This window comes from Vombatus ursinus, unplaced genomic scaffold (assembly GCF_900497805.2).
Source record: "Vombatus ursinus unplaced genomic scaffold, bare-nosed wombat genome assembly UNPS02006874.1, whole genome shotgun sequence".
Lineage (NCBI taxonomy): Eukaryota > Metazoa > Chordata > Mammalia > Diprotodontia > Vombatidae > Vombatus > Vombatus ursinus.
The window spans coordinates 7,263,973-7,289,383 of NW_020946652.1; the positions used below are offsets into that span (position 1 = coordinate 7,263,973).

Consider the following 25,411-nt stretch of genomic DNA (forward strand, 5'->3'; position numbering starts at 1 on the left):
CTCAGAGAATGGCCCAGTGTGCAGGGGCGTCCCGGGCAGGGCACATCCCTCACAGGGCTCCAGTGTCTGCATCCTCAGGGGCCCTCAAAGAGCCCTCAGTTCTTCTGGACAAAAGAGAACCTGCTGATCAGGAGGGACGAGGCCTTGGCAGCTTCCGTGGGGCCCCTCCGTCCCTCGGCCTCTGGAGAAGGCACTTTTATTTTCAGAGTCGAGCCGTGTGGGGCTCTTTGTTGGCCAGTGGAACAATGGAGGCCAGAGAATCCTCTGGTGGTCTCTGGAATCCTGCAAGGGATTTGAGGCCAGCGACCCTCAGAGAGGGGCCTGTAGGAGCTGAACTCCTGTGGGTCACAGCCCGAGGGCAGGGGAGGAGGGATGCTTCAGGCTTGGTCCCATCATGTTGTTGGGGAGACAAAGTGAAGGAAAGCAGCGTCAGACACTGAGAGAGCTGAGAGGGACTCAGAGGTCTTCTAGTCTTCCCTGCTCTCACCCCCCACTTTACAGATGAGGAAACTGAGGCCGAGAGGGCTTAGAGCCATGGATCTAAGGGAAAGGAACCTCAGAGATCATCTTTGTAACTGAAGGCGCTATATAAGTGTGCGCTGTCTGATACCCCCCCACCTCCACTTGACAGGTGAGGAAGCAGAGGTCTGGAGAGGTCATGTGCAGATCCAGACTGGAAGGACCTCAGAAGACAACTCATCTATGCCTTCATTTTCAGAGGAGGAAACGAAGGTCCCAGAGGTTAATGATGTCACGTGCTCTAGGCCTTGCAGGTGGATCTGAGCCCGAACCTGCTCCTGCTGCCTGAGAGCCCAGAGGCAGAAGCAGGGGCTGAGGCAGCACCATCCGACTCTAGTCTCAGCGCTCTTCCCCCGTGCTGCCTCTCTCGTGCCTGAGCCATACTCTTGGGAGCTGAAGACTGGAGGCGAGAGAGGGAGAGAGACCAGTGGGAGGCTGCAGAGATACACCCCGTGGCTTGTTTCTGTGGCAGGTGGGGAAGAGGAGTCCCTGGACCAAAGAGAAGGCCTCTGAGACTAAGTGGGCATTGGAGCCGCAGTGAGACACAATACAGAGCCTCAGTGAGGAGCAGCAACTCCTCTTGTCTTTCCTGAGCGCTGTGCAGGTCAAGGGGAAGGGGCTGACCTAGGGGACCCTGAGTGTTCTTCTCCATTATGGGGGAAGTGCTCCATTCAGGGTGCTACTTTAAATCCGGGTGACGCAGGAAATCCCTGAGAGGTGCAGCTCAACAGAAGATTAATTTAATCCTGAGCAATCACGAGCTCTTTCCCTTTTTAGGGGGACCTCAACCCCACGGTAAGACCCTAAGCCCTGATCACCATTCAAAATACCTGAGGAAGGTGGACAAATCAGATGGGGTAGGAGAGTTGTCTGGCCAATTTCTATGTTTGAGTGTTGAATCCTGTGCATTTTTTTGTTGGGCTAAATAAAGCCTGTCCTCTATTTAATGCTTTGTCAGCCTGAGTGCTTGCATGGGAGCTAAGGGCTCTTTTTTGTTTTAGAAATCCAGATATGAGTCAAATTCTAATGTTCCCAAAGGAAACTTTGCTTAGAGGCAAAATGAATCCAAGAAATGTCCTCATTTTCAGCTCCTCCAAGGCATTTTGCAGCACCTAGTACAGTGCTTTCCAAGTGAGGGGCTTGTTGAGCGGGAACACCCAGAAAGCCCAAGACTTGAGCACCGCAGTCCGGATTTTGAGCTTCAGTTTTTCACAGCCAATGGCCTAGATAAGAACCTGTAATTTTATTATATAGCTAGCTTCTTTAAGTGCTTGGGTGGAGTCCAGCCTCAGGTGCACTTCGGGAAATGAATCCTTTTTCAGAAGCCCATGGGGCGAGGATATAGGACTCCTCCAGTCCTCACAACTGCGTCAGCGATAGACTTCATGTTCTGGTAGTAGCAATTCCAACTCGAGGCTTTCACCGCCTTGAGATTCCATCGGACACGTTCAGAGGCCTAAAGGAGAGAGAGAGAGACCCCCCCATGCCCTCTCAGCTCAGCAGCTAAACTGCTTACATAGTCTGTTAATTAACATTAGCCACCATGTCAATAAACAAGTGTGTACACACGCACACGTGCATATGCACACCAAGCACCCATTTCTCTTGGGAAGACAGCCAGCTCAGAACTTCAATCCTCTCATGGCAGGAGGTTCTAATCTCTTGGTTCAGAGCAGGTTTATTAAAAGCTACCCAACCTGTGCCCAGCCAGTCTTTCCAGCCTCATTGGACATGATTCCCCCTCCTTGGATTCAACTAAACTGGCCTTCTCTGCTCTCCGAGGAATGCAGGCATCTGCCCCCTCCGTGCGGGTGTGTGTGTGTGTGTGTGTGTGTGTGTGTCCCTCCTCATACAATAGTGGTGTCAGACTTAAACAGAAATGCAGGCCATGTATTGACTTAAAAACCACAAATTTGCATCTTCTGTGTTGTTTTGCATTTTCTTTTTTTTGGTGAGGCAATTGGGGTTAAGTGACTTGCCCAGAGTCACACAGCTAGTGAATATCATGTGTCTGAGGCCGGATTTGAACTCAGGTCCTCTTGACCCCAGGGCCAGAGCTCTATCCACTGTGCCACCTGGCTGCCCCATTATTTTGTATTTTCACTTATTTTGTTAAACATTTCCCAAATACGTTGTCATTAGGCTGTGCTCAGGGGTATTGTTTGACACCTCTGTTACCAGCATCTTCCTCTTTCTTTAGGCCGCCCTGCAAGGACCACCATTTTGATCCTCCTCCTCCCCCGCATTCCTTCCTTCCTTGTCGTTGGATTTAGTTATCTTATAGTCCATTTATATTCATATATACTTTTATATGTAACTATCTCCTATAATTGAGTGTGAGCCTTCTGAGGGCAGGGGCTATCTCCTTTTTGTCCTTACAAGCACTTAGCATGGTTTCTGGCACGTAGGGCACGTAGGGGGGCCTCACCAGCACTCATAGATGGATCTCTTAGAAAGGAGCTGCATCTGACCTGCATCCCTGCCCCTTGAAATCATGGGAGCCTGGACTATTTTGTAGAAGAAGCCAAAGCATGAACCCCACTTTTTGAAGGGAGAGACAACAGACAGCGGGTGGGGCTGGGGCAAAGGAAGCCTGTCCTACCTTATAGCACCAGGACTCACACAGCAGCTTCTCATGTAAGGCTGAAGGGAGGTTGTGGTTCAGTGAATGCGTTGCCCTAGAACGAACAGAGCCCCCAGATCCAGTCAGGATGGGAAGGTTCCACATGCCTCAGTGCTCCCCAGTGCTGGGCTTCCATTGGCTGAGCCAGAACCCAGCCCCTGGTGTTGTCGCGCTAGGCTTCTCATGCAGCCCACCTGTGAAGAGCTCCTTCCCCTTGGCCAGACTGGTCTCCTGACCTCAGGCTTCCCTCCCAGAGCCCGGGAGAGCACAGTGTCCCTTGGAGACCGCCATGATGCATTAAAGTTAGCATCAGCAGAGTCTGATGGAGGTTTGCTTTTCCATCCTGAGAGAGTGTGGGTGGAGGAAAGGAGCAGGTTAACCAAGTGTTTCAGCCTGTGCTAATCTCTCGTGTTATTCTCATGGAGAAGATGGAGAGGGGGTAGGTAGGCTGGAGAACAGAACAATTAGATGGAGGCAATACTGGTTACCATCAGTGGTTCTGTGAGGTAGGGACTCCTTCCCAGAGCTTAGGGATTCCTTGGATATTTTCACTAAGGACCTGCCTTTGTTTATTGATTCTCCTATGTTAACAGAAGTCATAGGTAGGTTGTTTTTGAAAGCACAAATTCAATGTCTTCCATAACTGTGCTTCTGCCTCCTGAAGGTCAAGCTGGCTTAGCACGAAAAGGCTCCACAATGGAAGGTGGGTCCCAGTGCCAACAGCTCTGGAGAGACATGGAGAAGGGGCCTTCCATCTGCACAGTGGACTGGTCACCCCCAGCCATGGCGAAATGCAGGCCTCAGAGCACTAAAGTGTCTTCCATGACCACATCAGAAATGCACACAGATGGGAATGAACCAAGGACAGCTCAGTCCTTGCCATGAAGCGAGATCTGGAAGCTCTCTGATTATATAATGAATAAAAAAGGCACCCAAGCATTTTCTGTGTGCCAAGGGAGTCAGCCCCAGCCCCTACCCCAAGGAGCTCACATTCTAATAGGAGGAAGCAACACATAGAAGGGAGTGGTGGCCAGAGAAGGAAATTTTGTCCTGGGACGGTGAGTTCGGTCTCTGACCTACTCTTCCAAAAGCAGCTGATTTGATTAGAATTAGAATTCTCCAAGCAAGAGGCAGACAGTGGGAGTGTCCAGTGTGTATATGGGGGTAGTGCCCTTCTTCCTCCCCACTGCCTCTCCCTCATATCTCTGTGGGCACTCTTTCCAAACTCCTTCTAGGCTGGGTGGTTCTTGTCTACGTCCTCCCAAAAATCTTTTATAGACAATCTACCCACAGGGGCTGAGAACTTTCTTGAGGTTAGATCGGTTCAATGAATCCCCAGAGTGAAACTTCTCCTCTGCATCACTCAGTTAGTCCTGTTGTGCTGGTCAGAGTACCACAGGTGAAGTACTGTGTGTGGTCAGATTTCAGCAGCAGGAGGTGGCGTTTTGAGATAAAATTGTTGGCATGAGATACTTCTGACCTGTATGACATTAGTGACCCAGAGCCACAGTTCAAGTGGAAGGGCACTCGATGAGCTTTGAACGCTCTGCCAGGCAACCTGTGAGGCAGACGCTGCTCCCCGACTGAAGAGGTGATTTTTTCCGGGGCAGGATCAGGGAGGTTCTTAGACCGTGGTGAGGCCCATTGCCGGGTGCCTGGAAGGACTGGCTGAACTCCTGGCCTCCTTCACTTGCCAGAGAATGGCTCTCAGCAGAGCCGGGGTGGGACCCACATGGACTCTTGATCATTTCTGCCCCCTTAGTTTAGTGCTCTTGGCATCCTCCAGACTTGGCTCTGTTGGGAAGTCCACAGGTCGTCTGGGATGTCATTTTCAGGTGAGGTGTGAGGCAAAGAGCTCTAATCTGGACTTGGGACTCTGGTCTCGCTTGACCTTGAATGAGGCATGACCTTGTGCCCAACAGCTTTGTAGAATCCCAGGCTCTCAGAGCAGTAAGGGACCTCCTAACACTTCTAATCAGCCAATACAGGGGTGAGACTGCCTGTGAAGCACATCTATGACTGGTCACCTGGCCTCTGCTTGGAGACTTCCAGTGAAGGGAAGCTCACTACCTAAGGAGGAGGCCCACTTCACCTTTACAAGGTTTCCTGACATCCAATTTAGAACTGCCCTTTGGCCATTTCTGCCCATCGCTTTTCCCTGTCTAATCCCTTTTCCACATGACTGCCCTTCACATTCTTGAAGAAAGTCCAGCTGAGGTTTCCCTTGTCCAGGTTAAACATCCCTTCCTTTGACTGATGCTCAGAGAGCAAGAATTTGAGGGTCTTCCCCATTCCGGCTGCCCCAGGTTTCCCACTGGCAGCCTCGGGGTGGCACTTGAGAGGGCCCACAAGGTAGTCTGGATATAGTCTGACCAGGCCATTCCCCTGAGGCCCCCTCCCCATTTCTTGCAGGATAAACACCAGCTCTTTGCTCTGGCCTTCGAAGCCCCTCCTGCCTGGCTCAGCCTCTTTCCCAGCTGACTGACCTCCTGTGACTTCTGCTCTCACACACTCCCTTCCAGTAAACCTGGCCTATTGCCGTTTTCTGTGCACAATGTCCCATCTTCCACCTCCATGCCTTTGCCTCCGTGGTGTTCCACACCTGCGATGCCCTCCCTCCCTCCTCATCTCTACTTCTTGGAAACCCCAGCTCCTTGGAAGGTCCAGTTCCGGGGGCCCCCTTCCACGAAGCCTCGCTAGGTGCTCTCCACGTCGGACATGACTTCAGATTTATTTTGGCCACTCGGTACTACCCTAGAAGCCCGGTCCTCGTGAGCCTGCACATCTCGTGCGGCCGAAGCAACGGCCCACGAGGACGAGGGGCCAAGCAGCTGCTTGTGGGAGCAGGCGGAAGGGAAGAAGATGGCAGAGATGTAGGCGCAGGCACGGACGCCGTGGACCCAGCTCTGATCGCTAAGCACGCGGTGCACAGAGGCCTTGGGCACCTGCAGAGCCAGCCTGGAGACACCTGCCAAAAGCCTGGCGTGGCTGCCACGTCTCTTTCCTGGTTGAATTCCTTCGCTGACGTTGTCTGGTGAGAAGCGCCGCAGGAAGGGCCGGCGCCTTGGATCCCCTCCCTGAGGCCACGCGGAGTCCCACGAGTATGGGTCCCCCAGGAGTGGGCGTTCCCACGGGCCCTTCCTCAAGACTGCCCTCGCTCTGGGTCCGCCGCGAGAATCATCATCGGCGATCTGCCAGGGAATGGCAGCTCCCCGAGGGCAGCAGCGATTGGGTCGTTCTCTGTCCCCCCAGCGAGTACTGAAGACGCGAAAAAGGCTCAGCCAATGCTGGGTGAAATGAGTTGAGCAGCCGGGATTCATTACACTGTTGTTTCCTCCCCAGTGTCCACGCCATGCCCTCACCACCATGTGTGGGCAAAGGGAGGAAGAGAGGTGTGTGTGTGTGTGTGTGTGTGTGTGTGTGTGTGTGTGTGTGTGAGAGAGAGAGAGAGAGGGAGCGAGAGAGAGCGTGTGTACATGTGTGTGCATGCATGCGCGTGCGTGTGCACATGTGTGCGTGCGTGCACCTGTGCATCTGCTCATGCGCATGCCTGTGCATATGAGGGGCTCTGCCTCCATTCTGAGAGCGGCTGCTCAGTGAGTCTCCCCAGCTCCCACACCCTCCCCTCCATCAATACCTGGAAAGCACGACCCCCATAGAGTAGATGTCAATAGCTGTATCTGCTATCCTCTTCAAGTGAAACTGCTGATCTGGAATGGGAACCGAGAGGGTCTTGGCTGCCCCACTGAGAGCAAAGCAGGCACAGGCGCCCTTGACTCCTCCCTCCTCCCTTCTCCCTCTCCCCTCTTTTCTCTTCCCTCCTCCTTCCTCTCTCTCTCCTGCTCTGCTCTCCTCCCTCCTCCTTCCTCCCCCTCCCTCCCTCTTCTCCCTCCTCTTCTCCCTCCTCTCTCTCCCTACCTCCCTCTCTTTCCCTCCCTCTTCCCTTTTCCCTCCTCACTACTCCTCCCTTCCTCCTCCCCTCCCCTCCCTCTTCGCTCCTCCCTGCTCTCTTCTTCCTCTTCCTCCCCCTCGCCTCCTTCCTCTCCCTCCCTCCCTCTTTCCCCCCTTTTCCCTTCTCCCCCTTCCTGCCTCCTTCTTCCTCCCCTCCTCCCTGTTCTCTTTTCCTCCTCCCCACTTCGGCGGGTCTGAAGGGCTGGGAAGCACCCGCCACTGGAGCTCTGGGAACCAGAGAAGTTTATGACTTTGGGGAGGCAGAGAAGGGGCAGTGAATGTTGTATGGAGAGCAGGAAGAGAATACTTTCCCCTTTTTGTTTAAAAAAATCATCTTTCTGAAGTTTCAAGAACTGTCAGAGCCTGAACTGTGCCCAGAACAAGGGTGAGCAATGCAAGACACAAAAGTGAGAGGACGTACGGGTCACTTGGGTGCCAAATTTTAAGAGCAGGTGTTCAACAGCCTCTGAAAGCAAGTCCACACATTTGGTCACCTTTAAAGGAGGAAAGGAAAGGATGTCAGTTTGTCAGGACAGGTTTTGTATGAGAAAGATCGCCACACAGGGGACCTCTTTCTTACAGTAACCAAGAGGCCCTACCTGGGGAAGAGCAGCACTGCTATTTCTCATGGCCTGTGCATCATCCACTTTAGCTTTCCCCATGTTAGCCCACCTGAGCCACCGTCCATCTAAGCCCTCTCGGGACACTGAACATGACAGCCTACTGGGGGCACCATCCACATTAGTCCAACCGGGGGCCTTGACCACCTTACTAGGCAGCTTCTATTCGATGAAGTTTCCACGTCCCCCATCACTGTTCAATGATGAAAGCTTGTTGACTCCTGATGACCAAGCGGGGGACTCTGTACCAGCCCACACTTCCCCAAAGGGCAATTGATCTCCCAAGTGGGTGACGGCAGTGCCTTCCTACCAAGTCAGGGGTCAAGTCTTCATGGCTCATTAGCCCAACTCTGTCCTTGACCCCCATGCCTCACAGAGACCCCAGAGCTTGCTTTGCACATCCAGAGCAAAGAGGGATTACTGCTGAGTTAATGAAGGAGATGAATCCTAAATATGATAAGATGCATATTAAAGCAAGGATGGCATAAGAAAAAAGAATCCAGAGAGTGGTAAAAACTGAGAAATAGGCTCAGGGGCATGATGGCCACACCAATGACCTGAAATGGATGGAGGAAGCACTGAGTGGGCCTTACATGTCTGGACAAGTGAGTGCCCATTCCAAACTGAACCTGGCATTCTCCCTCCCTGAAGCGGTGTGCCGGGGCTTACAACCAGCCTTATCTTCTCCCTCTGAGTCTCCCCTGACAAGCCTCTAGGCTAACATGGATGTTGAGGAGAATTCAGGATTGGAGAAGAGCCCAGCCAGGAGGGGACTGTGTTCTAGAAGGGATGGCCTTGGGACAGTGGGCGAGGGCTCTCGATCCCTGGCCTGATCCATGGCAAGGGCAAAAGTCACCAGAGAAGCAGCTAGCATGCATTTGGAAAGCTTAGACAGAGTCCAGGAGATGGCTTTAGATTCAGGGGTCCGGAAAGGGTGACGCAGGTGAGGTAGCTAGCTCCAGTCAGTCGCATGGGCCTGCCAGGCTTTCCTGGTCTGGTTGGGAAGATCCCAAACTTGTTCAGAAGCTGCCCCGTGGCAAAAGAAAATCTTACCAGGCTCGCAGAGTCCAGCAGGTGCTCACTGACCACTCCATCAAGGGAAATGCCTGTTGGTATCCCTATTATGCTGGAAGAAGAAAACAAGGATTAAATCAGCTCTGGCAGGCTCCTGTCATGGGTCATCCAGATTAATTCCATTCGGGTAGAAGCTGCTCCTTGAAGCAGAATGTGGAAAGCCAGCGCTAGATTAAGAAACACTTGTAAGGTGGAAGTTTAGCTAAAAAGGGGTCCAGGGGTTTGCATTTCTCTAAATCTTAGAAATTGTTCATTATTTTATTACTAACTAGAGGTTAATTAATAATTTATGCCATTGTTTTAATAGTTAAATTTTTATAGGAAGAGCTTACCTATTCTTTCCCAGAATTGTGTGTTGATTCCCACCCTCTGTTATCCCAACGCAGATGGTGCCAATAATCTCTCGGATACAAAACTACTCTAGCTGTCTGTGTGTAGACATTTTCCCCCTACACGCCAGGAGACTGCGAGGACAAAGACCGTGCCTTATTCTGTGTTTGATCTCTACCACTCAGGTACGCATTGAAAATAGTGAGGGCTTACGAAATGTGTCATGGATCCGAATTCAATCTTTCATTAGACTGTAAGTCACGTGAGGGCAGGCTCTTGGATTCCATTTCTTTTGCCTTCTGCCTGGTTCGGTGCTTGCTTAACTGGGTAGGGTGACACGTTAACAGCTAGCAGCCCCACCATGAGGATGAGCTGTTTTTAGAGGGCTTACACTCCGTTTCCTGTCCTACAGTACCCAGCCCTCAGTGCCCGATGTCTTCCCTGAGCAGAGAGGGGCCCTTTTCTCTCATCTCTGTCCTTGCCCCCGCGAGGTCTGAGGTGTGTGCTCTGGCTCTGACCCCTGAGAGGCAGAGGGGAGTGCCTTCCCCCCCCACGCCATCTCTGCCAAACCCCGCATCCAGGTGGGTGGGGACAGCGGCAAGCCAGCGCCAGCCCCGCCAGTCCCGCCCCCCCCCACCGCGCCCCCCCACCCCGGCCCCGCCAGCCCCGCCCGCCCCGCCGGCCCTACCGTTTCGCTCTGAGGCCAAGTTCAGTGAAAAGGAAGGAAGAGTTGTTCAAGGGATCTTCCAAGGTGTGTTGAAGCTCCTGTAATTGGGCCCCCGCGTGCTAATGGATGGAATGAAAACAGGAACGGAAATCAAGCTCCTCTGACGGTCTTTGCCAATCTCTGGTCTCCCGTGCCTGGCACGGTGCCTGGCACGCAGCGAGAGCCTACAAATGCTCCTTGATAGGTGCAGATTCACACGGACCCTCACGTTCTCTAGGGGAGGGCCCTTCACCCCGGGAGCTTTGCGCGCTGATGAAATGATGGGGAGGGCTGGGAGCGCGAGTTACCTGCAGACCCGCCAAAGCTATGAATATCCGGAGGTTGTCGTTGGTACCCTCGAGAATGCGGAAGATTCGAAGATCCCTCATGATCCGCTCCACGCCGGCTTTCTAAGGGAAGGAAGGGGCATCTTAGAGGAGCGGGCCTGCCCTGCCTGTCTGAGACCCCTCTGATTGCCAGAGACTCAGCCTGGGCCCTGGAGAAGCCCAGGTTGGGGGAAGGGGTGTCCGTTCCCCTCCTTCTGGGTCTGGACCTTGTCCTCACCTCCCAAAGGTGGCCGAGTAACCCGGGCTCGAAGGGACAGTGGAGGGAGGGGAGTCGGCTCCTCAGCCAAGTGCCCTTCCCTGCTGTGACGTGAGAAACCGCCGTTTGTGGACCCCGCTTAGGCTCTGAGCGCTGGCTCCCTCCCCTCTCCGGGGAGTTATCGCCCCGTTTTGTGATTTCTACGTTCTCTCTCTGAAGCAGCAGCGGCAGCAGCTGCAGGATCCCTGGGGAGGCCAGCGGGCTGGGAATTTGGGCACCAGCCTTCAGGCGGGGCCGGGCCAAGGGCAGCCTGGCATCGGAGGCCCAACATCCTCTTCCCGGCTGCTCTGAGGTTCTGGCCGCTCCCCATTCTGGAGCTTCCCGACTTCTCTGGGGATCAGCTTCAGTCTGGAAAGCTAATTGCTCGCTCCCTGTTCTTTGCTCGTGGCTTGGGAACCCAGTTCCCTTCCCAGGGACTCTTGACCTCACTTCTTTTGGGGCCCTCTGGGCCTCCCAGCAGACCAGACCTTGGCCTGGTGTCTGGGCCCTGACTCCCGGTCCCTCCCTTGTTGGAAGCTTAGGCCGCTTCCTTGGGTCGTCCATCCCCATGGCTCCCAGCCAGGCCAGGCTCCCTCCATCCTGATCCCCGTGCCTATAGGAAGCTCAGGGCCTGGGGAGAGGCTTGATTTGTTCTGCATCGGGGTGCCAGGGTCTTCGAGCTGTCAGGGGACTTCAGCGAGCCTCAGATTGATGCATGCAAAGACATGCTGCACAGCTCCCAGTCAGTGACCCCCCCCCCAGTCCCATCCACTTTTCTAGGGCTCTAATGGGAAGGAAGGGTTCTCTTTCAGGAGTCTAAGCTGGCTTCTTTGCAGCTGTTGCCTCCTGTGTCTGCCCTCAGGGGCCAAGCAGGACAAGCAGGCCTTGGCCCCATGAAGCCTGCTCTACTCCAGGCTGGCGATGCCCAGTGCCTTGGAGATCTCCCGCCTCCCAGCCCAGCCGTCCTGGCCCCTCAGGACTCATCCTCGATGCCGCCCTCTGAGAAGCACCCAGATGGTCACCAACATGTCACCTCCTCATGCACACAGCGTGTGCACAGGCACACATATGTGAACACATGCACACTTGTGAACTGTGCATACTAGTGAGTATACACACACAGAGAGAATTCCGTGTCTGCCCATCTTATCTTGAGAGGGCTGGTGAGCCAAGATGGACGGCGGATTGCGGTGTGGCTCTATGGATGTGTGCACCTGAGCATGTGTGTGCATGCGTGCATGTGTGCATGTGGTACATGTGTACGTGTGTGTGCATGTGTGTGTATGTGTGTACGTGTGGGGTGTGTGTGTGTGTGTACAGCAACCCAAAGGAATCATCCCTGCCCTCCCCCGTGTCTGCTGACAGAGGGGTCCAGAGCTTCACCTTCATGTAGCCAGCTCCTCCGAGGATCTGAATGCACTCATCAGTGATTTCCCAGGCAGCCTCCTGAGCAAACAAACAAACAGGTCCATCGGGGGTCAAGGAGCCTGGACGCTGCTGCAATGGATGGGGCATGACAAGCCGGCCCCTTCCTACACCCACCTCTGCACCCTGGGCTCAGCCTCCTGGGTCCCACATGCCCCTGAGGCTGCTTTGCCTGACTCTCTTCCAGCCTGACCCTCTTAGAATAAGGCCCTGGCTGGTCTTCCCCGCCCCTCCCACCCCCTGTCTGGGGTGGGGGAGGGAGAGGTCATCCTGCCCTTTCCAAATGCAGCCTATAGGTCAGTGTTAGAGCTGGCAGGGCCACTGCTTCAACACCAGCCTAGCTGACCTCTGAGACATCTGCCAGCTCAGTCACCCTCCAAAACCTCAGGTCATCTGGTTCTTTGGGATGACAAACATGAGGCTGGAGGTGAAATGATTTGCTCAAGGTCATGGAGGGAATAAGTGGCAGATTTGGGATTTGAACCCAGGTCCTAGGACTTACTGGAAATCCAGTCCCCCTTGTGGGAGAATGGACAAGATTTCCCTTGAGTGTCCCTCTGACCCATTAGCCTGAAACATCATGACTGAGCCTCCTCCTGGGCACCAGTGGTCCTTAGACCCATGTCTCTGTTCCCCTTGCACCCCAGGTTAGCCCAGTGCTCAACTCCCGCCCCCCCAGGCCCTTGGTCTACAGCTGCTCTGCCTTGGGCTCTCCCTTTAGGAGAGCCTGTGGATGGGTGGGGCCTCGCAGGTAGGCTGCCCCCCCCTTCTGAGGGGAGATGCCATGTCTCTGTTTCCCTGGCAGCCCCTATGGCCCCACACATAGCATCAGTGACAGAATGACTCCTGCCCATCACAAGCAAATATACTCACGGAAGCAAAAATCTTGCTGATGGCCACTTCCAGATGGAAATCTGAGACTTTCATGTCCATGTTCCCACTGATCATGTAAACCATTGACTGCGGGAGAAGAGCACATTTGCCTCAGAGTGCCAACTGAGGGCTGATGGACAAGGGGTAAAGCTCCAAGCAAGCTCTGACTCTGAGACCTGGAGAGCTGGGCGGGGGCTCAGGGTGTCAGGTCCAACCCAGACCTATTGAGAATCCTTGAGGCCACCATGACCTAGAGAAGGGTGGTCCGCCATGGCCTGAAGGTCCTCTCCAGGGACCTTCTGCCTCCTCTTCGGACAGCAGACAGTCCCCTTTTCTGGAGCCCAGTCTGCCTATCTGCACTTCCCCCGGCTGCTACTGGTTCTCCCTTCTGGGGACAGTCAGGACAAGGATGACCCTCCCCCGAAGGACAGTGCTACACAGACCAGAGCATGGCCCTCTCATGTCCTGAGGCTTCACTTTTCTTCACCAAATATGACAGTTGGGAAAGGTCTAGCGCAAGACTTGGGGAACTTTTAAAAAGAAGTTTAGTGACACTAAGTCACACAGAAAAAAAATTGAGGTCCACATAAATAGAAAGCCAGTGATTTTTTTTAAAGGTACCTGATTTCCAAGGTAAGGAAATGGAATATAAAACAGTATTTGAGAAACACAACCTATAATTAGATAGATTTCTCTTTTTTTCAATTTAAGTTTTCAGTTCCAAATTCTCTCCTTCTTCTTCACCTCTCCTACCCACGGTGAAGGCAAGAAAAACAGAACCCACTACAAAAACATGGAGTCATACACAACAGATTCCTACATGAGCCACTTCCAAAAAAAAAAGAAAGAAGGAAGGAAGGGAGGGAGGGAGGGAGAGAGGGAAGGAGGGAGGAAGGGAAGGAAGGGAGGGAGGGAGGAAGGAAGGATGAGGAAGGAAGGGAGGGAGGGAGGAGAGAAGGGAAGAAGGAAAGAAGGAAAGAAAGAACATGTGCTTTGATCTGCACCCTGAGTCCATCACTTGCTTATAATCTGATGTATTTCAACTTAAAATCAGTTAAGTAAGGGGGGGAGGAGGAGGAGAGGGAAAGAGAGACAGAAACAGATGAGGGGGAGATAAGGAGAGAGAAGACACAGAGAAGGTGAGAGAGGGAGAGGGAGGGAGAGAGAGAGAGGATAGACACAGAGAGAGAGAGAGAGAGAAGAAGGAAGAGGAGGAGGAGGAAGGGCAGGGGGAGGGGGAGGGAGAGACACAGAGAGGAGACAGAGAGAGGGAGAGAGTAAAAGAGAGACGGAGGGGGAGAGGGCGGGAGAAGGAGAGAGCTAGTTGGGGATGGAGAAGAGAGAAAGTGGAGACAGGAAGTGACAGACGCGAGAGCCAAGCAGGAAAGGAGAGGCAGAGGTGTAGCCAGAAGAGGGCGCTCCCAGAGGGCGTACGCAAAGCAAAAAGACCGGAGGAGAGAGAAAGCAACGGCGCTCGCGGCGGCTTCTGGGCTATTGTGTTTCTGTCCTGCATCCTTCTAGCATTTTGCGGCTCACATTCCATGCGGCCACAGCCCAGCGGCCTCGGGTTCTGGGATGCTGGGGTACGCTGCATTCTTAGATCAGGCAGCAAGCACGGCAGACCTCCAGGGGCTGCCACCCTGCTGGACCTCTAGGCTTGCTATGGCTCCCAATCTCCCTCCCTCATTGGTCAAGAGCTATGCTTCCCGTTCCCTGATGTGCACGTTTTTGCCAGATTGTGTGGCCAGGGAAAAAAGGCCAATGAATGACGGGATCACAGAAGTGTGGCGATGGAGGTGGCTTCCGGGGCCACTGACGCCACCCTGGTCCTGGTCAGGCAGCCCTTCAGACCCGGCCATCCCGGCCCCCGCGTCTTTTCTTCTTCAGCAGGTCATCACTTCATTGCTTCAGGCCCTTCCCCATCCTGGCCACCTCCTCTGGGCATTCTCAGCTTCTCAACATCCTGCTTCCCCGTGATGCCCAGGACTGACCACAGTCCTGCTGGTGAGGTCTGACCCTCGAGGGCTGAGGACAGCAGGACAGTCGCCTCCATGGTCTGAGCAGCTCAATCCCTCTGAATGCAGCTCAGGATTGAATTCCCTTTTGGGGCTCCCATCGGGCTCTGCTGAATCATCCAGAGGTGGCAGTTCATTAAGACCTCCAGATCTTCTTCAGTTGAACTGCACATCCTTCCACAGTCTTGGCCTTGGGAGGTGAACTTCTTGAGCCCAAGTGATAGGCTTCACCTTGCTCCTTACTGGTGTAATCTCATTAGATTTGGCCCATTAGCCCAGCTGGTGAAGACCTTTTGGATCCTGCCCGTAATCCAGACTGTTGGCTGCCCTCTAAATTTTGTGTCGCTGAAGTTTGTTACATACGCTCTCTCTGCCTGTGTCCAAGACATTGACCAAAACATCAAACATCGCAGAGACCTGATGCACTCCTCTTTAGACCTAGTCCTAAGCTGACATCAAGGCGTCAATGGTTACCCTTCATGATCCTTCTGGGCATCTTGTCCCCCCAACCAGCATTTGAGAGGATCGAGGTGAGCTCGGGCCACCACGCCCCTCAGTCTACCTGCTTAGTCTCCCTGCCAAAGGAGGAAGCCAGGTTTGGGGGGCACGCTCTGCTCTCTGTGATGACTGCTTCCTTTGTGGGGAGCATCTCTTTAAAATAGGTTCTAGAATTCTGGATTTCACAGTCACGCTTCCCAACCCAGAGGTGGCAGGCTCTAGTGTCTTCCCTTTTTGGGAAACTGGGATACCCTTTGCCCTTTCCCCCGCTCTCTGCAGACATCTAGAGGTCATTGGCCAAGCGCGGGCACCTGCATGCGACAGCTCTTCTGTGCCTTGAGGCTGCATGGTTCACCTGCTCTGGTCACCTTCTCCTCTACCTGATGGGTTCTTCAAACATTCCTCCTTTGCTGCCTCTGTGTCTCCATCCATCCATGCTCTTCTCTCCCCCTGCCATCTCCTTCCCTCCACCCTCTCTGTGCAATCTCTACCGAAAGACCCCAGCCATCCTTCAAGCCCTCCCCCACAATGTGACCCCTTCCATGGAACCACTCTGGTCTCCCCGAGTCAGAAGCACCCGCCCTCCCATGGTCTTTCCCTCCTCCTCTTGGGCACCCTTCTCTTTCTGCCTTGGGCTTGGCCATCTGTGTCCCTCCCTCATTGCCCCATCTCAAGTGAGAGCTCCATGGGGTCAAGGAGGGTTTCTGGATCATTTCTTCCTCCTTAGCCTTACATGCACATCATAGACGTCTAATCAGTTTGTTGAATAAAGAGTTGTGAAGACAGTATGTGCTGCTGGACTACCGTGTCCCCACGCCTCTGGGTCCCGCCCCTTTCTGGGTGGTCTTACAGCATTAGAATGTAAGCCCTTTGAAGGCAGGGGTGTCTTCTGCATTTGTATCCCCAGCACTTGATACACAGTAAGTGCTTAATAAATCCTTTTTCAGTCAGTCAGTCCATCAAATATCCTGGGATACACATTCTTATTCTTCATATCCCCACCTCCCACACCCGTGGCCATCTGGCTGCTTACCTCGGTGACATAGTGATACATGGCCATGAGGGCCAGCTTGTCCTGGATGATCCCATAATTGCCTATTTCTTTCCCAAACTGTTTCCGTTTGGCAGCATGGTTAGCCTGGCACCCAAGGAGAGAGAGCAAAGAGAAGGATAAGCCCTCAGACGCTGGGGGCCAAGAAGGGAGGAGCCTGTCTGAGGAGCAGCTCTTTCCCCGGGTATTCCAGGTGGTGTGCATTTATATGAAAAGATTACCTTGGAGGGAGAGTCGCTGGGGGGACCTAGCCATCCCTGACCAATGTGGACCCAGAATGAGTGATGCCCAGGACGTAGGGAGAGACTTTGTGGGCCAGGGAAATTGAGTATCGTCATCTCGCCTTTATGTAGGACCCGATCTGGGTCACTCAGCTGGTAAGTGGTTCTAGCAGGACCAGGAGCCCGGGTCTCCTGGCTGTTGGCACACAGCACCACCCACTAAAAAATGAATGAGCCGAGGAGTCACTCAGTAGGGCCACACCCTGAGCAGCCTCTTTCTCTAAAATGCTGGTGTGCCCTTGCTCAGTCTTAGCGCCTCGTACATAGCTGTTATTCAGTCGTTTTTAGTTGTGTCCGACTCTTGCGACCTCATTTGGGGTCTTCTTGGCAAAGATACTGGAGTAGTTTGCCATTTCATTCTCTGGCTCATTTTACAGAAGAGGAAACTGAGGCAAACAGGATGAAGGGACTTCCGCAGGGTCACCCTTATAAAGTAGGGTCACCACCCCCATTCTGCAGAAGAGGAAGCCAGGCTTAGGGAGCAGTAGCTACCCCAGCAGTGACAGCTAGTAAGGGTTAGCACCTGAAGGTTCCTAGTCCTGGCCACACAGCCCAGTGCATGACTGAGAGCCTGATGGTCACAGGGTGTGCCTGGGATCAGAGGCTGCCCCTCGCCTGCAGGGACAGAGCTGGGCACGCTCTCCCTTCATGTCTCTCCTCCACGTTGGCTTGAGGAGGGGTAAAGTACAGGCTGTGAAGGGTGAGTGGAAAGAGAGGGCAAAGAGAGCCTTCCACCTCCATGTCTGCAAGCCCAGAGCAGCAGAGACACCTTGTCAGCGGAGTGGACCACTGGCCCCTCAGAGCTGTCCAGCTCCCACCATCTATGACTTAGAGCTGAAGGGACCCTAGAGGTCATCCATTCCAATCCCTTCATTTTGCAGATGAGAAACTGAGGCCCATGGGGGCGGGTGACAAGGCAGGAAGCAGCAGTGCCAGAGTTTGAGCCCCCACGCCACACCCCAGTAACTCATAGAATCACAGTGTTCAAGTCAGCATGGATCTTGGTGGCCCCTAGTCCAATGCCTAATGGCAAAGGAGCCCCATCTCTAATGTACCTGACCAGAGGCCATCCAGCCTTCCCTGGAAGACCCCCAGGGATGGGGAGCTCAGCACTTCCTCAGGCTTCCCATCACACTCTGGCATCGTTCTCAGGGAGAGGAAGTTTCCCCTCCCATAACCCTAAATTCAGCTCTTTGTGGCTTTCCAACGTGGCTCCTGGTCCTCAGAGGCCACGCAGGAAAAGTCTAGTCCCTTTTCTGTGCAGCAGCTCTTTGGAGACATGGAAACAGCTACCGTGCCCCTGACTCTTCTCTTCTCCAGGCCACACACCCCCACTTCCTTCAGTGGATCCTTCAATGACAGGGACTCAGGGTCCCTCCCTTTCCTTCAGCTAAACTCGAATCCTCCCGGCTGCTGTTTTCAGGCTCTGGGTCCAGGAGCAACGAGCATTCCCCTCAACTCAAGGCGACTCAGGGGTCTAACTTCAAGCCTGTTTGTCAGTTGTCAGAATTGACCTAAGGAGGAGTCGAGAGGATTGGGGTGCCTCTTCCAGCTCCGTCTTGGAGCCTCTGTTTTCTCCTCTTAAAATGGAGGGCTGCACTCACTGCCCTCTGAGGTCCCGTCCAGCTCTGACTCCCACCTCACAAGTCATGCTGACGTCTCGATTCCCCCTGGTGGAGGTGCACTTCTACTCCTTCCGAGGAGTGCCTGACCTGCCCGGACCTTCACCACTGATGGGCCCACCGGCTCACCGCTTTCTTGATCACTCTACGCATGGTACCCGCCAGGGCAGAGACTGTCCCAAAGCGGCTATTGTTGAGAATGTTCATGGCGACCTTGAAGCCATTCCCAAAGCCCCCCAGCACATTTTCAGTGGGCACGTTCACATTGTCGAAGGAGACTGAGGTGGTGTTGGAGGCCTTGATGCCCATCTTTTCCTCTGGTGGACCACTGAGAAAAAACAAGCACACATTTTCCCCAAGCTAACACCCTCTTTCCTCCCTTCTCCCCTCTACAAACCCATCAAGTCCAGTAACTATTTCCCCACAAGACCTCTGTCTCCATTCATCCATAATTCATCTTAATGCTCCTCTCCAATCATTGTGTCTACATGGCACAAAGTGGGAGACTGGTATTTTGTCTAGCTAACGAGTATAGACAGACAGCCCATAATTCCAAGTCTGAAGGTCAATGATTCAATGACCCAGTTTCATTGTCTACATCTATCCAATGATTTCTTTAATTTTCCAGGTCCATTTCATTACATGAGTTTGGCCAGACCTGCACAACTTGGCGGTAGGTGGGGGCCAAACTTAAAATAGGATAAACTTCTTCAGGCCGCAGACAGGTTTTTAGCAGCTCATTTTCCAAGTAAAGGTATAATTAATGATTAAACTATTTTGCAAAGAAACCATATTTTTAAAAAGGGAAATTTCAATTAATATCAATTAATTACACTTATTCATTAAGATTTTTAGTTATCATGAAACCACATTAATGCTTAAAAAAAACATTACTTCTCTAAGTGGTACAAGTCTTAATACATTTTTCAGGTTTTCTTACTGTTTACATCTAGTAACAACTGAAAATGCATAGAAAAGATAGGATTCTCGTTCCTCTCAGACTAGACACTGACTGACGATGGTCACGTGACTAGCAGACGAGAGGGTGCAGTGGCCACCCACCCGGGCGGAACAGTGATTGTGGAAGACGGGTTAAGCGGGCCATGGAAAAAGCACGCTTTACTTTCTTTTAGATCCTCTGCGTTGTTTGTGGGCCGCCTGAAATCCTTTGGCGGCCTGCGGCCCCTACGGTGTGCAGGCCTGGGTTAGACACAGGGCCTTGATGCCAAGGGCTGCCAGGCCAGGAAAGCCTTAGGTTTAAGTGACCCACGTGTTTTTTCCAATAGCCAACAAGAGCTTTGGAGTCTGCGCTAGGTTCTGAGCTCGTGGCCGTCCACGCTCACCCTGTTCTGTCCCCATAATTATAGAAGGAGTGACTGTTTAGCTCCCCACAGAACATGCTCAGCACTTCTGTTCTACAGGATGTAAGGCTCTCCCTCTGGGGCGATCCCCCCACCCCCAGCATCCCCACAGAGAGGCACAGAAGACAGGGATGTGGGGCTCGATGCAGAGGGGCCTCTGTGGGAAGTGGGCTATACTGATGTCCTCCTGTCATGTCCGGGAGAACCAAGTGTTTTTCTGTCTATACAATGGACTGAAGACCTTCATCTCCTCAACCTTCATGGAAGAGAGAAAAGCAGGGCATAACCTCATGAGCCTGCGCTCTGTCCCCCAAATATAACTGCCCCATCCCGCCGGCAAACACATCTCTAAAACGCCTCAGAGCCAGCCTTGGCAGACACAGCCTCCAAGGGGAGGCCAGCAGCCGGGGATTCTGAGGACGAGAGCGGTCCTACCTGGCCACGCCCTCAAACCCTTTTTCTACGATGAAGGCCGAGATTTTTCCACGTTCTTCGCCTGTGGTCACGTCCTTCACTTTTGTCTTGGCAAATACCGTGAAGACATCGGCTAGCCCGCCGTTGCTTGGAGGCAAGAATATTGTTGCAGTCAGACTTACATCCTCTTCCCTTCACTTCCTCCTACCCTTTCTAATGCTTGTGTTTCTTTTTTGGCAGGGGGTGAGGCAATCGGGGTTAAGTGACTGGCCCAGGGTCACACAGCTAGTAAGTGTCACGTGTCTGAGGCTGGATTTGAATTCAGGTCCTCCTGGCTCCAGAGCCGGTGCTCTACCTTCTATCCCTTCTTCTTCTTCTTCCTCTTCCTCCCCCCTCCCTTTCTCCTCCTCCTCTCTCCACTCTCCTTTTCTTCCCTCCTCCCTTCTCCTGTGCACCCTTCTTAGATTGCTAGCTAAAGCAGCCGGAGTGCTGTCTTTCCCACACTTTAGACCCTTCCACTTTGTCACTGTCCCAGCCATTCAGAGAGTCTTTACCCCACCCAGATACTTCCCACCATGCTCTGTGAGGCTGCTTCTTGCCCCACCTGGACCTGCCAATGTGCCCACAGGAGGAGCTGATCTCAGGGTAAAGGAGCCAGGGGCCAGGCTAGCAACAAAAACGGGCCAAGACGATTCCTAGCTAGTGACTTAGTGATTCCTGAGCTCCTTTCGTGGAAGCTGTGGGCTCTGAGGTAGAGTCATGGATGAGGGAGTTCGGGCAGGCAGGGGCAGTTTAGGGGAGGTGGGGGCAGATGGGGGGATACCTGGGGGGCCCTGAGGGAGGGCTGGCCCAGAGTAGGCCTTCAGGGTTGGTGCCTGCTGCCCTGGGGCCCTCCCTGAGACTTCCCTAGCACTGCCTGAAATCCCTCCATGTGGGCTAGTTCGTGCCTCCTTCTAGGAGGCATCATAGGGCCTTTGTCCAATCCATCCCTTCTAAAATCATCTGTACCATAGGGATGGGTGTTTTGATACTAGGGGTCTGAAAGAGGAAAGGGAGACAAGTAATTCTGGAGGATGGAAATGATACTGGGAAAGGCATTGTACTATTGTAGGGGCTTGGGGCAACATGAGGTCACTGGGAGTCTGAGGGTCCCCAGGAGGAGGGGGGTGAGAAGCATTTATTAAGTGCTTACTATATACCAGCCATTGTGCTAAGCACTTTACAAATATTATCCTATTTGATCCTCAAAATTCTGCAAAGGTGGGGGCTATTATCCCCATTTTACAGATGAGTAAACTGAGGCAAGCAGAGGTTAAGTGGTTTTCCCAGGGACCTACATCTAGTAGGTATCTGAGGCCAAATCTGAACTCAGGTCCTCCTGACTCCAGACCCAGCGCTCTGCCCACTGCACATGAGGATCCCAGGGAAGTCAGATTCTCTTTCTGTGTGGGTTTTTCCTCCCCTGCAGGCTGAGGGCTGTGGACACGTGGCTTCTGGGGTCCCTGCCTTCCCGAGAGCCCTGACCCAGAGAAGTCTGTCCTCTCTCTGCCAGCGTAGCTCGCTGAGCACCGGTGACCTCCCTGACAGCCCTCAAAGGCCCCCGATCCCCTCTGAAGGGGCCTCACCTGATCCACATCTTGCTACCGTTCAGGGTATAGAATTTCCCACACTGGCTGACCTCTGCCGTGGTCCGGATGGAGGCTGCATCCGAGCCGCTGGTTGGCTCCGTCAGGCAGAAAGCCGCCAGAGACCTCCCTTTCAATATGCGGATGAAGGGATCAGTATTCACCCCGTGAAGGTACACAGCTTCTCCATCCAGGGACTGGCCTACGGTGGGGGGGGCCATGACTGCCCAAGGGGGCCTTCTCTCCACCCCCCAACTCCCCGGTCTTCTGGGCGTCCACGCAGCCAGGGGCCCTCAAGTGTTAGGGGAGCCTGAAGAATCCCAGAGACGCATTTAGGGGACTCCGGACCAGCCTATTCCTAGCAACAAGGCCATTGTCGTCCCTTTGGCTGAGGGTGGAGCGTGTCCACAGGCCTGGATGCTTTTGGGAGTTTGGGCCTGGCCTCTCCAGCTGTTCAGTAGGGAGCCTCCGGCCTTTTCCTGAGGCTAAGTGTAAACCAGGGAGATGGAATGAAGAGCTGGCTGGGGGCCGGAGTTTGCCAAGGCTGGACCATGGAGGGCGGCCGGTCAGGGCTCCACAGCCGCTTGGCCAGAGGCGGGCTGCTTCTGCGGGCCACTCCCGGAGGCTTGGCCACCTTTCCCTTGGACTGGGATACCGAGTGGGCCTTGCACAATCAGGGCAGCATTCCTGAAGGTGTGCCTGAGGTCCGTGCCGTCCTTCACCGCTATCCCCCTGCTCACGGAGGTTTTATGGAGCCCTTACTATGTGCAAAAAGCCACAGGAGGTGCTGCGGGGCACACGTGTGGTCCCTGCCCTCAGCGAGCTTACACTCTAGCTGGGGATATAAGACTTAGAATGGCAGCTTGGGGCTGGGACACGGGCTTTCTGGTGACTGGGATGGTCGGTGGGCCTCCTGGAGGAAGTGTGGACAGGAAGGAGGGAATGAGTACCCCAGGCGGGGAAGCAAGTGCAGGTGAAGGCGAACACTTGGAGGGAGTCAAGCGTGTTTGTGTGGAGCTCGTCGGCAGGTAACGGGAGCAAAGGCTGGAAAGGAAGATTGGGGCCAGAGTGCAGAGGCCGCGAATGCCAGGCTGAGGTCTTCTGGACCCAGGGGAGACGAAGGGAGCGTGGGCTGGGCTAGCAGAGAGGGCAGGCTCCTCACCAGAGGCCAGGTGAGGCAGGTATTTCTCCTTCTGGTGCTCATCTCCAAACAGCAGGATCCCCTTCAAGCCACTGGACTGATGGGCCCCGAGAGTGACGCCCACGGCCAGGTCATGCCAGCCCAGGATCTCCACCATGCGTGCATACTGCCAGACAGGGACCGCGACAGAAATGTCACAGGGCTCCACCCCGCCCGGGTAACCCCTGGGCCTCCCAGGAAGACGAAGAGCAGACCCCAGAATGGCCGAGGGGAAGGGGGCGTTATGACCTTTCAGGCTCTGCCTCGCCTGCTCTGGGAGGTAAAAAGGGGGCTCCCACCTGGCTGGGGGGGGAAGAGGGGAGGGGACCACAGGGAAAGCTTCAGCTTGGCTTTAGGGGGGCCCTTGTCCTCTTTACGCCTCAGCTTCCTCATCTAGAAATGGGAATGTTGGACCAGATGCCCCTGAACTTCCTCAAGCTCAAAATCTGGGACCCTCAGGGCTCAGAGTGCACTGATATCTGGACAAGCACCTTCCGAATCAGCGGGACCCCGAAGCCAGGGAGCTCCCTTCCCATGCCTCCCTCCCAAGTCGGGGCTCTGCTCCAAACTGGAAGTGACTGCTTTAGAGGCCTCCGTGTTTTCACCCTGCCTATTTCCTCCTCCCTTCTCACCTGCGTGTCTGTCAGCCCCGTGCTCCCCCCCCCCCCCCCCCCTCCCCCCCCCCCAGGTGTCTGTCAGCCCCATGCCCCTCTCCCCCTCCCCCCGGTGTCTGTCACCCCATGCTCCCCTCCCCCATGCCCTTCTCCCCCTCACCCAGGCATCTGTCAGCCCCAGGCTCCCCTCCCCCATACCCTCCTCCCACTCACTCAGGTGTCTGTCAGTCCCATGCTTCCCTCCCCCTGCCCTTCTCCCCCTCACCTGGGTGTTTGTGAGCCCCGCGCCTCCTAGTTTTTCAGGCACCTGTAACCCAAACATTTTCAGCTCTTTGAGCCCTTGTAGGGTTTTTGCCTGGACTTTTTCATTTTTGTCATTCCAAGTCGGGTCATTAACCTCCTTCAAAGATACAATTTTAAATAGTTGATGAGAATGAGATGCCCCATAAACTCTATGGAAGAATCAGAAGCTTGGGAGTCCCTTACCTCTCTACGACTCATCTATGAAATGGGGTAAATATGGCTGCCCCAGAGCTGGGTGGCGCTATCAGCAGGGAATGGTCTTCTCCCGACCTTGCCTCACCCCCCACCCCCAGCCAGCTTGCTCAGCCTACCCAGGATTAGGGAATGCTGATGCCCTACTCAAGACTGGACCCACTTCTCACAAGTGACTTAACAGTTTCAACAATAGAGCAAAGGGCATTGCTTTATTGCATCTCCTGATCATGGTTAAGAGCACATGGGGGGGGTGCAGCTAGGTGGCGCAGTGGATAGAGCACCGGCCCTGAAGTCAGGAGAACCTCAGTTCAAATCCAGCCTCAGACCAAACACTTGACACTTACTAGCTGTGTGACCCTGGGCAAGTCACTTAACCCCAATTGCTTAAAAAAAGGAAAAAAAAGAGCACCTGGGGTCTCAGTTTCCTTATCTGTACTATGGGCCCCTCATATTAGCTGCACTTCACGAGTCTAGGGGGCTCTGCCCTGGGCCTTCTCTCCCTGCCCACCATCAGACTGGCGGCCCCTGCTTTCCTGGTCAGGCAGGCAGTGACGTCCTATCTAGAACACGGCTGCTGAGGCTTGTGACTCACTCAGTGCCCTACAGAAGCCAGGCCCCCCAACTTCCTCCTTGGGAACCAAAGAGCCTGGGGGTGCCGGGCAGCGCTCACCTCAAAAAAGCGGTTGCAGGGCTCATACAGAGTCTTCAGGAACCAAGTCTGCTCCTCACTGAGAACTAGAGGAGAAGAGAGAGGCTGTGAGGCCCTGTCCCGGCCTCGAAGGTCCTGCCGCTCGGGCGGCTTGGCTCGGGGGGGCCACTTGGCTCGGGAGGGGGGACCACTCCACTTCCTACCTGACGGGAAGGGGAACATGTTGTTTGCGACGATTTTTCCCTTGAAAATGTTTGCCACGAAGGAAGTTGACTCCTGAGTGGTGGGAGATGGGGGGGGGGAGGATATTTTCAAGTTTACCAGGAGAGGCCTGGAGAACCCCAAAGCCTCCTGGCACATGGGAGGAGTGAAGAACCACAGCCTCGGGCCAGGTCTGAATTCTAGTCCCCTGGCCTGGGCCCCCAACCATCCCTACCATGGCCTACAGGCAAAGCTAAAACCAGCAAAATTTTCACCTAGGGCAAAAACAGTTTAGTCCTGGATTGAGCTCTAGTCACCCCTGTTATGGCTGGGCCTCCAGCTGAAATTCCCCAAGTGGGGCATTGGGCTCCAGGGGCCCAGACTTCAGCAAGAACCTCTCTCCTCGGCTGGGCGACCGCTGGGTTCTAGGACCAGCAGACCCCAGGGCTGATGGGCTCCCACCCAGGAGACGGTGCTCCAAGCCTGGCACTACTGCCATCTTCTTCCAGGTTTCACTTGGAACGCCATCAAGGAGGGCTCCCACAAGGAAGGGGGCATGGCAGGCGGGCTCCTCACCTTCCCCACAGCTCAGCGAGCTCATCATTTGCTCTCCTCTCAGCCTCTCGCTGAGACTGTCATCCACTGTTCCCCCATGGTCATTCTCTCTCCTGTCTCAAGGGGTTCTTCTCTTTGCCTGCT

The 25,411-nt window shown here is 54.1% G+C and overlaps 1 protein-coding gene across 1 annotated transcript; it reads right to left on the reverse strand.

The window, feature by feature from the left end:
* Positions 1–25,313, reverse strand: LOC114033361 (very long-chain specific acyl-CoA dehydrogenase, mitochondrial-like). Its single transcript, XM_027848863.1, has 18 exons — positions 25,047–25,313; positions 24,715–24,787; positions 24,533–24,597; positions 23,630–23,764; positions 22,733–22,877; positions 21,571–21,700; positions 19,967–20,092; positions 18,300–18,498; positions 16,250–16,354; positions 12,704–12,790; positions 11,789–11,851; positions 10,132–10,233; positions 9,806–9,903; positions 8,767–8,839; positions 7,515–7,587; positions 6,780–6,852; positions 3,122–3,197; positions 1–1,975 (listed from the first exon to the last, which is right to left on the reverse strand). Exons 1-18 carry the CDS (start codon positions 25,311–25,313, stop codon positions 1,838–1,840), a joined length of 2,028 nt encoding a protein of 675 aa, XP_027704664.1. The 3' UTR covers positions 1–1,837.
* Positions 25,314–25,411: the final 98 nt, after the last annotated feature.